Genomic DNA, 17,589 nt, shown 5'->3' on the forward strand with positions numbered 1-17,589 from the left:
GAAGTAAAATAGCATTAAAGTCTTATTATTTGGAAAGAAAGAGAAAATATTTACTGCAGGAGCTCAGTTCATCACAGAAGACTGCTAGGAGGGAGCATGAGTGATTTACTCCTTTCATTATTCAAGTTAAATAAATCTCCTCCTTTCCAAGCTATTGAATGTAGAGTTATGCTGGCAGAGTGGATTACATTTGATCTATGTACCATGACAAGTACTGAAAATTGTGGGCTTCATTGCTGTATTCACCCACTCCTTCCTGAACAGGAGAAAAAAAGTGTCAATACACGGAGCAGCCTTTGCTCTGTGCCTCAGCACAAGAAAGCACAAAGCTACTCTGGAGCTGTAATGAGTGTGGAGTCTGACTCCATGGAAACTGAGATAAACTCCTTTTAACTCTCTCAACTAATGATCACAGGGTGTGGCGTGAGTCAAAAATTTTCCTATCCATGAACATTTTGTTTGCATATATCCGAGTTCATGACAGGCTTGCATTAATGCTAACAGAGACTCGTTTTTACTTTTTTTTTTTATTTATTTTTAAGCACAGGGATGAAATTTTAATCACTGTGGAAGAATCAGCCAATCTGATTCAGTCTGGTTTCTCTATCGTTTGAAAATGAAAGTATTTAAATCCACTGTAGTTGATTCAGGAGAGCAAGAAGATTATTTTCTTGCCTTGCTCAGCAGATAAGCAGCTCTGATACCAACCCACAGGCTTTAGTCTGGGTTTCAGAGTTTGGGAAGCTGGTAAACACTATAGGACCTTGGATAATGTTTAAGAGGTTCTGCTCCTCACTGGGATTTCTGTTATCTCTTCATCACAGCCTACTCACACCACACCCCAACACAGCCAAACCACCACAGAAAAATCTGAAAAATGAAACCCCACAGTTTCCAACCACAGCTCAAAGTACAAGGAGCTCTTTGGTTTACTTTATAGCCCACTTCATCTATGGACTTTTCAGCAGACCCAGGAAGACTCCCCATGCAATCAAACCCCTTTACTTTACATTTAAACATTTCAAGTTCCTCATTTTAGCCCTAGGAACAGAAAACCTTGTTTGATACCATCACTACAGCAGAGGTGCTACCACAACTGCCACCTAAATAAGAACCAAAGACTGAGTTTCGAGCATGTTTCTCCAGGAAATTTAGGAACAAAAACCACAATCATGAGGGAAAGTTTTATTTTACTTGTAATGCCCACATCCTAAGATTAAAGATATTTTTTTAAAAATTAGCTGCAAAGAAAAAGATAAAAGCAAAACAAGAACAGATTTTTACACCTTTAGGAAATCAAGAAAAAAATAGGCACAAGTTTACATTCATTAGTTTCAGATATGGCAGAGGAATGTTCTACTGAAGAGGGATAAATAAAATCCTGCTTTCCCACTTCCCTGTATGAGACAACACAAGTCATGCTCTTCAAAGCCACACTGATCTTGTAGATACAAGGCAAATTTTTCCTCAAAATTTTTTTATTAATGTGCTTTAAAGACCATAAAGACCCTCCTAGAGCCATTTGGCATAGTCTCTACATACATACTAAAGTACCAAGGATGTACTTTAACCTCTGGTGAAGCTTGTTACAACCTCCACATAAAAAATGAAAGTCATGCATATTTTAAATTCTGTTTAAGCATCAGACACTATTGAGGGATTTTATTTCATTGCTGCTAAGCCACTTTAAATCCCCATCAGTGTTAAAATCTTGCAAGTGTCAGCCCAGGATGATTTAACCCCTTGAGAATAAGGGTTCATCACAAAAAAAGGTGAACATCTTATCTCAAGGGATTCTACCCGAATACACAGCTGCTACTAATACTGAAGAATTTCCGCTGCTAAACACAATATGCTGGGGAAGGGGTTTTCTAGGGATCTCAGGAAGCCAGAGGGCAGGCAGGTGTTCCATCACACCCTTTAACTCTACCCCGCAATACAGGTGAGTAGGAGAGTCACCTTTTGGGCTGGGCCCTGCTCTGGGTGGGATCAGTGCCAGCAGCCTGAGGGCTGCATCCAAAGGACTTGAACGCAGCAGGTGCCTGACACCACTGCTCAGGCCAGGGAAAGCTGCTTCCACAGGAACAGCTCCTGTCAACCCGCTGATCCTTGAAGTTCCCTTCAGAGGCTGCAGACGCCTTTCTGCCTTTCCTCTTGAGCCACACTGGGACTGGGGAGGGACAAAAAGCAGCGATGAGGTGAGGGGGAGGTGTAGAGAAGTTTAACATCCATCCCATTAAAGGTAAAACCAGTTTGCCTCGGCAAACATCCTTGGCCGGTGCAGGACCAAGTCACTGCTGGTGAGAAAAGGTGGAGAACTCGACCTTCAAGAAGCTGCAGATGTTCCTGAGGCAGATTCCTCTTTACCTTCACTGGGAGGGCTGTGTAACCTACTTGCAATAAGGGCTAAGGAAAAGCATCAAGCTGTAATAAAACAGTCTTTCTTCATTCGATTGATAAGGAATTTACAATTTCTCAGCTTAAAAAGTGCAAGTTAATGTTTGCTTCAGGGGGACCCTGTTTCAGTATCCTCTCCCAAAAGGATGCAAAAGCCCAAAGTCAGCAGCTAGTGTTTTTGTCTGTACACAAAACAGGAAGGCTGCCCAAGAACTGAGGACAAAGACACTCAAAATAGAAAATAAATACACATAAAACAACACTAAAACCGAGAATTTAACAGCACTGATTGTTTAGAATTACAGTCCATCTCATTATATTAATCTTCACATTTTAGCATCTTTTTAATCACTATACAAAAGCTGCTGAAGTGACTTTCTTCTAAACCAGCCATACATGAGCACAAAGCACTATGAACATTTTTTTTTTGGCAAAGTAACTTGCTTTCAGAATATACCTTACTTTCGAATCACAGTTTACATGTAGCAGGTGTGTCATGCTAATACATCCTCCATTTCTTCTCTTCCTGCACACTACCAGGGGCAAGACACCTCAGAGACCCTTCCTAGTTTCAACTACTGTCTCTTAAAGCCTTCTCATAACAGTTTATTCCACGCAGCCTCACTTGGGGCAGCTGCTCCTAATTTCTGCCTCAGCATTGTCCTGTTTATTGCATTAATCTGGTTTCCAGGATAAGCCACATCAGTCAGATGTGCTTACAGAGCACCAGATGTTACTGTGCTCTACACAAACCCCCCCCTGCAAACAACTCAGGAGCATTTCAAGGAATCACAGAACCACAGAAGGGTCAGGTTGGGAGGAACCACAGTGGGTCATCTGGTCCCACCTCCCTGCTCAGGGAGGGTGTCCCTGAAACACATGGAACAGCACATTTATCTGCTCCTTTTACATCCTCCTGTTTACTTTTTTTCTCTGTTTATTTCCTTCCTGCTTTTACCACCAGAATCCACATTAGATATCTGAAGAGGAAGAAAGCATTTGTATTCTCCAAGCCCACACACTGACTTTCCACTCATATGGAAATTCCAGATTCTTACCTGTTTTTTCACTTGCAAAAATACGTCCGGGTAAGCCTTGTGTCTTTCACCCAGAACAGGCACAAGGGGTAACTAACCAGTCTGGAACAAAAACAGTGAGGCTCATGTTTTTGTGGAAGTCCTGAAGACCTCCTCATTCTGAGGGTTGGACTTGGACTTGTATTATGGACTGAAACAGAAGAAGGCACAGGCTGGATCTCTACTTTTATCTGTGGCATTGTGCTCACAGAGGACTCAGCAAATCATTGCAAACCTCAGTCCTGCAAGCCAGGACTGCCTCAAGTCAATAGCATGAAGCTGAGTCAGGAGAGGTTTAGGTTGGATATCAGGAAAAGGTTTTATACCCAGAGGGTGGTTGGGCACTGAACAGACTCCCCAGGGAAGCAGTCACAGCACCAAGCCTGACAGAATTCAAGAAGTTTGGGCAACTCCCTCAGCCCATGGTGGTAATGTTGGGATGTCCTGCCCAGAGACAGAAATTGGGCTTAATTCTGATGTGTCCCTTCCAACTCAGCACATTCTATTATTCTGTAATTTTTAAGATTCACTAAGTCCAGCACACTCCACTGCTGCTGTCCTACACGAGTATCCAGCTCAGCTCACATCCCAAAGCAGCCAGATTCAGGTGCTGGCTGGGCAGTCAGGATCACAGAATTTGAGAAGCACTACCATACACACACACATCTGATCATTACCCAAAATTATGCTGCATTTCTTAGAACTGACAGACTGTAAAGACTCATTTCCTCTCTAGAAGCTTGATCACAGCTCTCCAACTATCCACACACATAACCTCACATCCAGCATCTACACCTCTCACTACCCTGTGCACAACAGCAATAGGCACCATGTAATTACCCCTTCCCCCTGCTTGTACACACCCCACACCTCCTACCCAGCAAAAGCTGCTGCTGGCTCATTCTGAAATCCAGCAAGGCACTTTGATGGATGTCAAAGACTTTGTGCAAGCACAGGCAGGATGCAAATCCCCCCCTCTCCTCACACTAACCTGCCTTAGGGGCAAACATAAACCTCAGCAACTTCCTAAGCAAGGATGACCAGGACACAGAGCTCGTCATCCGGTCTCCAAAGAGCAGCAATACCAAGGGAACAGACCAATTTCCCCTTCAGACTGCTTACGAAAGTCTGCATTTTACTTCAGTGCTTTACAGAACTATTTCTTCCTCCCCGGGAAAGAAACCTTTGCTAGTCACATTGCATGTGTTATCACATTAAGGTACAAATCAGCAGTAATTAGTGTCTGTAGGAACACAGCAGAAAAGAACAGTAATAAAAATCCCAAAGCAAGCAAAGCCTCCTTGAGAAGCTAATGGTCAAGTGGAGAATTTACCAACGATAGTCCTGTTCCCACACACAATCGTAAACGTCAGGGATTCACCTCCCAGAAAACACAAAGGCAAAACAGGTACATACATTGCCCTATTCAAGAGAATTGGGCAAAAATCTGGGCCCCGGGCAGTTCAGGACACAATGTATATATGAAACATTGAAAGTAATAATAATGACAGGAAGGTGGAACAAAGAAGAAATTCAAACCATAAGCTGGCAAGTGGTCCTGGATCCATCCCAGCAAACACTACTGGCTACAAAAAGCAGAAGGTCCCACCAGACTGCTGTGTGTTCACATAGTCTTGCTGCCACCGCTGCACTTTGCAGGTAGTTTTATCCATCTTGGGGAGGAAAAAGGTCCTTGTACAAAAGTGTTTTCCTCCACTGACATCAGATGAGCTCCTCTTTAAGCGGCTCGGTTTCCCCAGGAAGCACGCCGTTCATCTCCGGGGAAGTCTCGGTGCCCAGATACCCTAAGAGGATCTCGCTGCGCCGCCGCGACAGCTGCAAAATGTCCTCTGCCAGCAACTGCACGGTCGTGTACCTCACGTTGTCGAAGTCAAACATGTCCTTCAGATACTGCACGATCTGGTGCTGCAAGAAAAGGAAGGTTACAGTCAGACCTCCTCCACCTGTCGGTACCAGCCACCAAGAGCACACATCAGCAGCTTTAAGCCAGCAGACAGGAGTCCCAAACAGATGAGGTACAGAAAAACCACCTTACCTTGAAGAAACTGCAGACTTCAGATAGCTGCTGCTTGGGCCCCAGAAAACCAAAGGCTAGAACAGGACTGACATGCTCCGATACGGAGTAGAAATGAGAGATAAAGCCATCTGGTACCTGTCACAGGGAAGAACAGAATTAGTTGGTCTTCACTCTCAAGACAGAATTAGCAGCTTATTCCATATCGGCCACCAACTTCCCTGCCAGAAAGCTTCAGTAACTGAAGAGCTATTTGGAACATCTCTTCCTACAAAACTACATTTATCTTTCAGATCCCTTGAAGGATGACTAGAGCTTTTTATCTTCATGTTTCTAAACTGCTATTTCAAGAGGAAAATGAACAGAAGAAAATGAAAAGCAATCACCAGCCAGCCTTTATAGCCTCTATGTATAATTTGCTGACCAAGCCAGGAAAGGACATGCAAATATCCAAGGCAGAGCTACTGCATGACAGCACCAGTAGAGCTTCCAATGCTCTCATTTCTCCCTGTGCCATCTCAGGAGCCAAACCCTGTCGTACCAGCTGGCTGTGGGATTGAGCTGAAAAATTGCCAGAGGCCACAGACCCTGTGGCAGAACCAGGGTTGTGAAGTTGTGGCTTCCTGTTCCCCTGTTCCATAGACTTGTCTGCTGCGATACTTTGGGAAGTCACAGATTTAAGTAAAACTCATCAACTAATGGCTAATTAGCATCAGCACTGGGGAGTGGAGCAGTGCCTGAACCTTCCTTTTGCTGCCAGCAAGGAAAGCACAATTCAGGAGCAGTCCCTTGTTGCCTGGGGTCTGTGGCCATTCCTACAGTATTGAGAGCAGGGAGAGGGAATTCCAGACAGGCAATACTGTCGTTTGAATCCTCACATTAAGAAAAAGGGAGAATAAACTCAGACTGATTCAATAAAATACTGGCATAGCACTGGAGCCATGACTGCAGGACCCCAGGGCTGTAAAGCATCACAAAGAACGTGACTCTGTTCAGTCTTCTACCCCTTAAGATTTCGCACTTTGTCAAGATCTATGTGTTCTGTTTTCAGGCTCAAATACATTAGATTCTTTCCCTTTTGATTAATTTTGCTTACCATCAGAAGCCTCCTTTTTGCTTTCAGAACTGACCAGCAAGCAGTTGCTAGAGCCTACAATTAACAGAGAAAGCCCATTCGTTACTCGGATTATTTAAAAAAAACACAAAGTTTACCAACACATTGTCATCAAAACATCAGTTGCCCTTTTGTGACAAAAAATCTTTAAAATTACAAAATTGAAGTGAACTGGAAGCAGATTTAGCCACTTCAGATCCATTCCAGAGAAGCCAAAGGGTTTTTGAGGATTGTTAATATGATCTGACATAGTTGCCCAACAGCCCACGATCCCCTGTAAGCAGACAGCTGTTACAAAGTGCTATCTTACTCTCAATCTATCAAACTAATCAGTCTTAAAAATACAGCTGGAGGGCAGAACTAAAGTAAAGCTTTGCAATTTGAGCTTCAGTCTGCTGAGGTACTGCCAGAATGAATGGCCACATGCTAAAACCCACATAATTTTCCCTACATTTTGGCCCTTTTATTCTCATTCATAAAAATAGGTGCTGTCATCTTTTAACGTCTCCATGGCATCGCTGATAAAAGCCCCTAGAGCTGTAAGTCTGGTTGCCAACCAGATGCTTTCAAAATAAGGAAAGCTTTCCTGTAAACAATTTCCATGCACAAGAAGGCTGTTGTTTAGAACTTCAGGAAAGCATGGCAGTTATAAAGAGAGAATTCAGCTGAGCTGGGAGAGATGAGGTTATGCTCTTTTCTGGCCTTGGCACTGATCTCACACTCACACCAGCACTCCCTGTCTCACGCACCGTCTCCTTGAAGCTGTCGGACAGCCAGCGGTTGCGCAGCACAGCCAGCACGGAGGAGGGAGGATTCTCCAGATCCTCAAAAGCATCCATGAGGATGAAGTCCAGCACAATATCAAAGAAGCTCATGCACACCACCTGTCAGGGAGCAGAACAGTCTGTGAAGGGAACAGGTTTTAAAAAGAGAGACAGGCTCTTTTGGTTTGAAGCAAGAAGACGTAACAAGCTGAAGTCGATGTAATCGTACTACAACAGCAGGTCTTTCACACCTGGGCCATTCCTACATATGCATTGTAATACAATCACAATGGTTTGGCCTGTAAGGGACTTAAAAACCATCCAGTTCCACCCCTGCCATGGGCAGGGACACCTTCCACTAAACCAGGCTGCTTCAAGCCCCATCCAGCCTGCCTCTGAGCACTTCCACAACCTCTCTGGGCAAGGATTATCTTCTAACTCCTCTGCAACTCTGTAAAGACAATGTCTTTACCAACCCCTCTTCCCTCGAGCTCCTGCTGAGTGGTGGGCCAGGTCTCCTGCTTCAAGGCATAACGCAGCATCTCCTCATAGCTTTCCAGAAAAGCTTTGGGATTCTGGAAGAGCAGAGAAACAAAACAGAACTTTAACTACTTGTATTTGAGCTGACATCAACATGACAGTAATCACCAGCATGAAGATGAAATTTTCTTCTTCTAACACACTGGAAAAAGTCTGAGTTGGGATGGGAGAACAAGTATCCTTGTGCTCAAGACACAGTTTAGTTGTTACACAAACTTCCTACCTTTTCTGCTTTTGTCATCAGTCCTATCATCATCTGCTTCCCAACCTCCCCAAAAAACAGCTGATTGCTTTCATCCTCCAGCAGCTCCTGCAAAGGGAACACAGATGTCTCTTGTGAGCACCTACACACCCTCAAATTCCAAGCTGGAAAAAACAAAAAAAAAGGGCAGGACATGAAGCAGTGCAATGCTGCACACACCAGTGTCATTAACCTTTAATAAGCTGGAACCTAGGAAACAAAACTGCAGTCTCCAGGAACATGCTGCTGGCAGCCATGTGCCATGGAAACCTGGGAGCCTGGAGCCATTCTCACCTGGAATGCCTGCCTGACACAATGCAGCTTTGCCAGGAAATCCTGGTCACTGTAGCAGCCAAGGAGCTCTGTCCTAGAGGGAAAGGGGAAGAATTGTGTAAATTCCAGTTCTGATGTTGGTGTTCCTACAACTACAGTCCCCTAAAAACAAAAAACTGAATTCCCACTGTGTGCAAAGGAACAGTCACATTCCCTTTATCCAGCTCCCTGAGGGAACAGAGCACCTCTGCCAGGCTGGTACAGGACTGTGCCAGCCTCCCAGAACAGTCACACCTCCTATCACTAATTTCCTGAGACAATTACTCTTTCTTAACATGCGAGTCCCTAAAATCTGGGGTTAATTCCCTGGGAAGGCCGAACCAGCAGGAAGGATGCTGTGATTTTATGACCCCAGTGGGTTATTCTGGTTGTGGGGCTGCTCAAAGGCAGATGATGTGTTCACAGCACTCCAGGGGACACCAGGTCCCACAGCTCCAGCTGGCTCTTCACCTCAGCGTCCGGCACGCGACCTTCCCTTCTTTCACCAACTCCAGAGCTTCTTCATATGCTGCCACTGGCTTGGAGAGGTGGAATGGCATTTGCTCAAAGGGGAGAGAGTCAAAGAGCTGTAGAGGTAACAAGAAACATGGGAAGAACAAAGTGAGCTCATTAAATATTTGCAAACACACAGTGCACACAAGCAAGGTGGGCCTTCTTCAGAAAATCTTCAGCTAGCAAAGTTTGTCAGTGACAATTGTTTCATGCAAAGATATTGATTTTCTCACCAAAAGCTGTCTCAGCTCTGACACCGCTCAATATTGCATAAAATTTACACCACCAAGCCATCTTACATAGATAACAGCACTTTCCTAGCTGTTATGGCATGTTTTCTGTAGTAGATAAGAAGACGACATGGAAGTGCTGGTTGGAAAAGCCTGCACCATCCCCCTCATTAAAACTTTCCCTAACATCCATCATGAGCCTCCCAGCCTGGCGTTGTTGCTCTGTGTTTGATCATCTTCCTCTCCCAAGATTATGTTTGGCTTTGCTCTGCTGCCTTTGTGCCTTCCCTCCAAGCCACTGGGCTGTGACACACAGGTGACACTTCAGTCACCTCTGCTGCAGAGAAGAAGGAATCCTCCGAAGCGGAGCTGTCCTCATCATCCGTCCGCAGCCGCAATGATCCGTCCGCCAACGGAAGCATCAAAGTCTTCTCTGGAGGAGAGAAAGAAGCCACATGTGTTGGAGTTCATGGAACAACATTCCTCTCAGCTCCTGTGCTCTCTTCCACTCCCACTTTGTCACTCCTCCTTCTCCTGGCTTATAGAAAAGACGTAAAACCAGGCAGGAAATTGGCATTTTACTGCAGCCAGGTGCCCTACCCAGATCCAGCAGCACGCTGTCCGACGGGAGCGAGGAGCCAAACTCTTCCTGGAGGTGGTAGGCTCGGTGCAAGAGGGACTCCAGCTTCTCAGCAAACTCTCTTTTCTGGGACTCCTCCTGGAACACACAGAAATGTCACCCTTAGTTAGCCAGCTGGGCACAGACAGATTGGGCAGCACAAATATGGGAGGAAATTTTCAGTAAAAATGGGATTTGCAGTCTGCAGATTAAATGATTAAAAATAAAAAGAGAGATGAGTCATTAATCCTACAATGCAGCTAATAATGTATGGGGAGGGAAGCTTCTACACAGCCTACTCAAACCCTCTGGCTTTTGAGCTTCACAATTTTGTTTTCCTATTAAAAGCGGAAGAAAGAACTAAAGAACTTTAACCTGCCAGCCAGAAAAACAGGTATTTTAATAAGTTATACACCACTTAAATCTCTCCTAAAGTTAGACTTTAGCCTAACTTCCAGGAGAAATCGCATCAGGAAACCTGTGTTGAATATAACAGGATATCCAGAACTGGAAAACTGAATATTTAGATTAAGATGCTGGACATAAATTAAGTTTGCTATAAACAACACAAGAGGATGGAAAAAAAAAGTGTGGGGAAAATAAGACTTAAACAGCATCTTGCCTTCATGCCTCTATGTTTGCATGAGTATCTCACCCAGAAGACAGAAGCATTAAGAAGAAGCACAGAATCTATTTTCATAATGAATCAACTGGTTTTAAGGCAGTTTTAGAAACACTACAGGGCCCTTTAAGGAGTGCCAACAACAACAGAATCCAGATTTGCCTTGGATAAATATGATCCAGCACAAAAGACAAATGTCCCACATACTTACTACACCAGACTGTTTACAAAAGGCTGGGAACACTTTTTTTTTTTTCCAGTGAGAACTCCTGGAGAGTTCAGAGTTCAGCTCCTTTCACAGTCCTGAGTTACAGCAGGTTTTTTTAGCTTTGTGGCTGTCACTGAGCCATTCTAGTTTAGATCTCCTTTAACACAGGTCTTCCATGCAGAGTCCTCAAGTCCCAGACAGCAAAGGATGTCCTAAAATCCTGGTTTCTGTAGCTGCAGAGGCTGAGTGAGGTACACATCTCCCTGCAGGGACCAGGGCCATACCCAGCTCCTACCAAATTCCCACTGCTTTCCTCATCCACACACACAGAGCTGGGCTCTGCTCTCCACCCAGCTCCCAGAAGTGGCAGTGACCATCAAGATCTCCATTTAAAATGCATTAAAAAGTTACAGAGACAACCCTGCCAGCCAAAGCAGTGCTGCTTTCATCACAGCCTCTTCTCACCACAGGCTGTGCCACGGGAGGACACGTGTGACAGTGAGTGACACAAGGCTGGAAGGTGGATGGAAACGCTGGGGAATGAGGGGGCGAGACGTATTAAAAAGAGAAAGAAATTAAAAACACCCACTCCCACTGCATAAGGAAGCTGCAGATACAGACAGCTCTTAAACAGAGTCTGGCCTGACTCTGCCCTTAATTTGCTCCCCTTTTAACCTCCCACTGTTTACAGCTTCCAGCACCCAGGCTGGCCTTTCAGCATGTGGGGACCTACCTCTGAAATGTTCTCAGACATGCTCTCTTGCTGTTTCCTGCTGTCCCAGGGCACAGGGGTGCTGGTACAAGCACTGTCCCTCTGCCTGATGCTCAGAGCCTGTTCCCATTTCTGCAGGGCCTCCTCAAACAGCTCCATGCCTGGAAACCCAACCAAATACTGGCTGTGAGAGTCCCAGGGCACTCAGGAACAAAGAGATACAGGATGAGTCTTTGCTCACTCAGACAATCCAGCAAAGAGGGAAATCCCTCCCCAGAATAAAGAATAAACATATTCTATTTCTTTCCTGTTTAAATATGGTTTACTTTGAATTAGAACATTCCCAAACTGGTTAAAGCATCATCCATGTTACTGCCAAAATACTGTTCTCTACACAAGATGAGCCTGTTGCTCAAGAACAGTATTTTGGAAGTAAATTATTCACTTACAAAAAAGGTTTGTTTTTTTTTGTAAGAGAAAATGGGATTTTTATTTGAGCTTAAGCTGGGAATGGAAGGATCTTTCTGTTAGAGCTCTACATTGAGCTGCTGATGCTCTGTGTCAGTTCTCACCCTCTTCTTGCTCTCAGAGTGGTAAACAACCCCTCCCCAGAGCAATGCTACCCTTGTGCCTGCTTACCTTGAACATAGAGGCTTTCTGCACTGGAATCACCAATGGCTCCAGCATCTCCCATTGCCTGGGCCTCCCACATCCCTGGGGGTACTGGACTTGAGGAGTTCACTGCTACCATCTGCAGGAAGGGACCAGAGAGCAGCAAATGCCTTTTGAATTCTCTTAGAAATGCTAGGATCAAACAAACACCGCCAGCCTTCAGCAAAAAGGCATTTTCCTTCCCCATGTTTGCCCTTGTGCTCCCCTGTATCAATGAGCACTGATGGAGGAAACAGCCCAGGAAAGCTCCAAAGCAGTCGCTACAAAGGCATCAGGATTTTGATGGAAAGATCACGTCAGCCCCAGCTGCCTGTACAGAAAACACTGGAGGTGGCAAGGAAGCAAAACAGGCCAAACAAAAGAAACAGTTTCCCAGAAAAAATACAGCTGAGGATTCCCCAGAGGGCAAGGGGAATCCTCACTCTCCTCTTCGTAACCAGATCCTCTCCTGGGAGGGCTGAGCTTGACAATCCACACAGAGGTGTCAGTTCAGCTTTGTCCAATTTCACACCAGGGCATCGATGTCTTCTAAAGTCTGACCCAATAAAGTGCTGGATTCAACACTATCAGTGACCAGTGTTTTCCTGTGGCTTACAGAAGGATCTCCAAACATGAGCCTGGTACTAAAAAAAAGCTACACTAATCAGCTGACAGATGAATTCCTGTCCTGCCTCCATTGATCAATCCCTGTGGAGTGTTAATAAATCACCTTGAGATCTTGAACTGCAAATCATCAGTTCACTGCTGCCAATTTACTTACTGGATGACAAAGAGGAGCCCAGGAGGCAAATGAGAGCACAGGCAAAACCTGCAGCTGTGCAAAGAATGAGCTGTTTTTTTCCTCCAAATAATATAAAAACTGTAAGTACAGGGTCAGCTCATCTGTACAGAAACAGATGCCTCTCTGTGGGGATATCCCCACCCAGGCACCAGCAGTGGAAAAAGGTATTTATTTATGGATTGCATTTTTATTTAAAGAGAAATAGAACTTCAGAGATGCAAAACCTGGACAGCATCTGTGTGAATAGAGAAGCCATGGGGGAATTACATGGATGTGAGTCCCTGTGGAGGGGAAAGAGCTGGACACAGCTTGGTGCTCAGGGACACATCCCATCACACCCCAGTTCCCCAGGGAATGCTGAGCCTGCCCAGCGCCGTGCCAGCACTGCCGCCTGCTGGAGACACCCTTCGGCCAGCACGGATTTTGGCAACTCCTGGTGCTTTAGCTGTACTAAAAACAGCAACACCAGCATGTGCTGAGGAGTGCTGGAACCCAACAGCTCCTTTCAAAGGGGTGATTTTTCCCCTCTCCTTGGCCCAGCATTGCCAAGCAGCCTCTGAGCCTGGGCGATGACAAGGGATGGCTTTGCAGCACCTCACAGAGGTTCATCTGTGTCCCCCCTGCTCCAACAGAACGTTAGCTCTGAGCAATGGGGATGTGAAACAGATCTTGAAGACACAAATGCTTCCAGTTTTGGTCTCACAAAAGGTGGCTATAAGCACTGATGGCTTCTTCCACCTGGTTAAGCTTGAAATACCTGTACTCATAGGCAGCTTTTTTGGCTTTGGAGGAGGTGGGTTGGCCCAGAATGACTGGGCTGTGTTCTCACCCTGTGCTATCTCCTGAACAGAGCTATCAGATTTTGGTAGCTAATTTGGTTTTAAGAAGAAAGCAAGCTGTGAGCAGCCCCAGCACAGAAGGGAGGGGCTGCTGGGCCACCCAAACCCCCACCACAGAGGGAAGCAAACAAGCTCCCCATTGCTGTGAGACCCAGAAACAGAGAGCTCCAAGGAATCATGGCCACATCACGCAGGGAAATCCCTCCTGAGACTCCTCCTTGGCCAAAGAATTGGCCAAGGAACCCTGGAGCTCCTGGCCACAAAAAAATTGCTACTCACAGGGAACTCCAGACACTCAGTGCAAGATTAACATCAGAACCCGCCCTACAATTATACTGCAATCTGTTCTGCTCCGTGGGCCAGCACAAGCCCAAGGACTTGGTGAGCTCATGACAGGTCTGTGCTCTGACATCTCCCAGCCCTGCTAACAAGGTCCTTACCGAGGCGAGGCTGTGGGAGGAACTGGAATGTTTGCTGGGCTCAATGGAGGAAATCCCGCTGAGGGTGTCATTGCTCTTGCTGCCAGGGCTCTGGACTCTCCTGCTGGAGTATCCTGCAGTTGGGAAGGTCACACAAAAACAGGATTTTAGGCACGGGTGACTGCAGCAGGGAACAGGGAGGGGAACATCACCTTGTCCACTGTAACTGTGAATGGCAAAAGCAGTATCCAATACCTAGAAATAAGCCACAGATCTCCTGTCTGCTCTGCTTTGCTCTGAGACTGGTGTCAGTGGGGATCTGAGGCTGAGGAATGTATTCACTGCTTATGGACAGCAAGAGGCAAGTGGAAACAATCAAGCAAAAACTCCTCCACCTTCCCTCAGGACAGGCAGAAGACGGACACAGCTCCCTTGATTTTCATGTTTCACCGAACAAATGCTTAATCCCTAAAGTGCTTTGCTGAGGGCCTGGATCAGTCTTACCCCTAAAATCAGTACAAATGGTGAGGAAGCTGCCCAAGGTCTGGGAGTCACCACAGAGCTGGATGGACACTCCCAACTGCCCAGCCTGGCTCAGGCCACCCTCCCCTCCCCTCAGCTGAGCACTGACATCACGAGATCAATGCAGAACCAGGTCACTGCATGCCCGGGTTGTTATTATTGGGGCAGCCTGGTAATGGTCCACAGGCTGCCTACAGGAAATGGGATGGGAACTACAAACCCCAGGGAAAACATCAGCACACCTTTTGTTCCCAAGACTGAGCTCACAATCTCTCCCATTGCTCCCCAAACCCCGAGCTCATGGCACTGCTCTTCAGAATTCCCACTTTGTTCTGCATCAGAGCACTGCACAAATGGCTTTGCTTTCCCCTCCCCACACCTCCCCATCGCTCCCTGTACAACCTCTTTGGGGATTTCTCCCTTTTTGCGAGGCCAACCTTTCTTCACGGAGGAGACCCTCCTGGTTGGCAGGATGGGCACTGTGATCCCTCCTGGTTTAAAGCCACACTTGTCCGGAGCAATTTGCTTCTTTCGGCGGCGCCGCCGCTTCAGCTGATGAGCTGCAAGAGCCAAGGCCACCGTCCCCAGAGCTGTGGCAAACAGCACCTTGCGCAGGCCTGGAGAGAGCCGCAGCTGAGAGAAGACAGACTTTAAACACAAAAGAAATGGAAGAGCAACAATGAAAAACCAATTCCACTGCCCTTTAAAAATAAAAAAACAAAAAAAAAAACAATTAAAAACAGTGCTAAACATGAAATACTTTGGCTTTACCCTGCCACCCATCAAACACGCCCTCTGCTACACAACTAAGACATAGCAGCAAAGAGACTGTGGAGCATCATTTTGACAGGACCTGGAGAAATTGGGTCTTGATCCTCATTGCCAAAACACACTGCAAAATCTGCACATGGCCTGGGACAGATGCAATCCAGGTTACCCAAATTCAGCTCTGAAACCCTGGTGTGAAGCTGAGTTTTACTGCTCCAAGTGCTGCATCACTACAAGTGGGGAACATATTACTCCTCTTTAAAAGACAAGTCTTTTTTTAGAGCCTTTGATGAAGAGAAAGATTGAACCTGGGTGTTCTCCCAGGGAGGGATGTGGGAAGTGCTTTTCTCTCCTCTCCAAGCCCACTCAGAACAACTCTCTTCCACCACCCCAAACTCCCCCTGCAAGTCCTTCAGTCCCTCAAACTGCCCAGGTGCCCCAGCACCACCCCACTGTGCCTCCATCTCACACAGACAACCCCGCAGAGTCAGCCCAAGGAATGTGACAGGAAAACCCTTCCTGCTCCTTGTACCTGCCCAAAGGTCGTGTAAACGAACACGGGGATCTCTGCCACGGTCATTGCCAAGGCCTGCATGATGGACATTCCCTCTGTCCTTCTGAACGCCATGTCTGCACCAGGATCTCGGCGCCTTCAGGAGCCACAGCGGGGAAGGGCACTTGTGGATGCTGTGTGAGCTGCTCACAAAGGAATCCAACTTTTCTCTGACATCTGGCTCAGAGTCCTGGAGTTGGCCTTCATCCAACAATCCTCCTCCTGCGGGAAGAGGGGGAAAATCGGGTGAGTGAGGGGAGCACCTGCCCTGCTCCTTCCTGCACTTTACAAACCACACACCATGTCACTTGGAACAGCGAATCTAAAATATCTTCTCACCAGCAGCAGCAATTCCTTTGTTTGTCCTGCCAACCACGGGGACAGATTCCCAAACTGCTCTTCAGCAGCAGCACCCTGGGATTTGACAGCTCCCAGAGATTTCTACGTGTACCAGACCTGGCTGCACATGGTTGGAGGGATTTTGTTTGCAGTCCCCATATAAAAAAAGTCCCAATTATCCCAAATAACCATAGACACATTTTCGTTGCCAAAACTCTGCTTTCACGCAGTTTTCTGTGCATCACAGCCCTGCTCAAGAGCCACCAACCAAAGGGGGTTTGCGCAGGAGGTTTCAATGTGAAACCTAGGGCCGGGCAGGAGGGATGTGCTCAGGTCAAGGACAGAGCGACAGAAGGCACTGATGTGTGAGCCCGGAGCGCGGTGACAAAGCCCTGCCCCCGCCTGACACCGTCCCCGCACCCGCTGCCCCGAGCACCTCACGGAATGATCTCCGGGCAGTGGGAGCCCGCAGGGAGCGGACACCGCACATGGCCTCTCCCCACAAGGTTAAACACAACGTCCTGCCCACGGCAGAGGCGAGAAGAGCAAAGTGCCGGGAATTTTGGGCACAGAAAGCAGCCCGGGGTTACCACACCGGGACAGGGAGCACAGGGACCGGGGTACCAAGGCAGCCCCTCTGTCGGACATCTCCCCCCAGCCCTGCCCGCCGTGGGGTTCAGCCCCCCGGCCCGGCGGGGAGCGTCCCACGGGACCCCCCGCACCTGCACTGCAGCACGCTGGGCCCTGCAGAAAGGGCGCCCGCACCCCCCGCAGCATCCCCGCACCCCCGACATCCCCCGCATCCCCCCTGCGCCCTCGGGTGCCCCGCACCCCTGCTGCATCCCCGGCATTCGTTCACCCCGGGTGCATCCCCGCCGCCCGCGCACCCGCACCCTCCGCGCCTCCCACCCCCATGACCGGCTTCAGCCGGGGGTCCCCGGCCCGGCGCTCCCCTCTGCTTCCCCCCCACTAACGATGGTGCGGCCCGGCGGGCCCGGCCCCAGCGAGCGGGCGCGGGCGGCACCACTCACCGCGGCGGGGGGGGCGCGCGGCCCCGCTGGGCGCCCTCTCCCCGCGCCGCGCGCCATGGCCGCGGAAGGGCAGCGTCTCCTTCCCCCGCGCCGCAGCCCACCCCGCCGGGGGCGGGGCCAAGCGGAGATACCGCCCCCGCTCCCATTCCAGCCAATCAGAGCGGAGAGCCGCCCGCCGCCGCGCCAATCGGAACGCGCCCGGCTCGGGGATGCGGCGGCGATCGCCGTGGAGCGGGGAGAGAAGGGGCGGGGAGCGCGGCGCGAGTTCCTATTGGCGGGCGC

General features: G+C 47.9%; 1 protein-coding gene across 1 annotated transcript; it reads right to left on the bottom strand.

Moving 5' to 3' along the window:
- Nucleotides 1–1,170: 1,170 nt before the first annotated feature.
- MIGA2 (mitoguardin 2) lies at nt 1,171–17,382 on the bottom strand. Its single transcript, XM_053961760.1, has 16 exons — nt 17,308–17,382; nt 15,917–16,159; nt 15,054–15,264; nt 14,116–14,228; nt 12,023–12,134; nt 11,405–11,544; nt 9,823–9,940; nt 9,555–9,655; nt 8,951–9,066; nt 8,462–8,534; nt 8,150–8,236; nt 7,863–7,961; nt 7,372–7,506; nt 6,605–6,658; nt 5,530–5,646; nt 1,171–5,399 (listed from the first exon to the last, which is right to left on the bottom strand). Exons 2-16 carry the CDS (start codon nt 16,010–16,012, stop codon nt 5,196–5,198), a joined length of 1,776 nt encoding a protein of 591 aa, XP_053817735.1. The 5' UTR covers nt 16,013–16,159; nt 17,308–17,382; the 3' UTR covers nt 1,171–5,195.
- Between the last annotated feature and the right edge of the window lie 207 nt (nt 17,383–17,589).

The sequence above is a fragment of the Vidua chalybeata genome, chromosome 21 (assembly GCF_026979565.1).
Source record: "Vidua chalybeata isolate OUT-0048 chromosome 21, bVidCha1 merged haplotype, whole genome shotgun sequence".
NCBI lineage: Eukaryota > Metazoa > Chordata > Aves > Passeriformes > Viduidae > Vidua > Vidua chalybeata.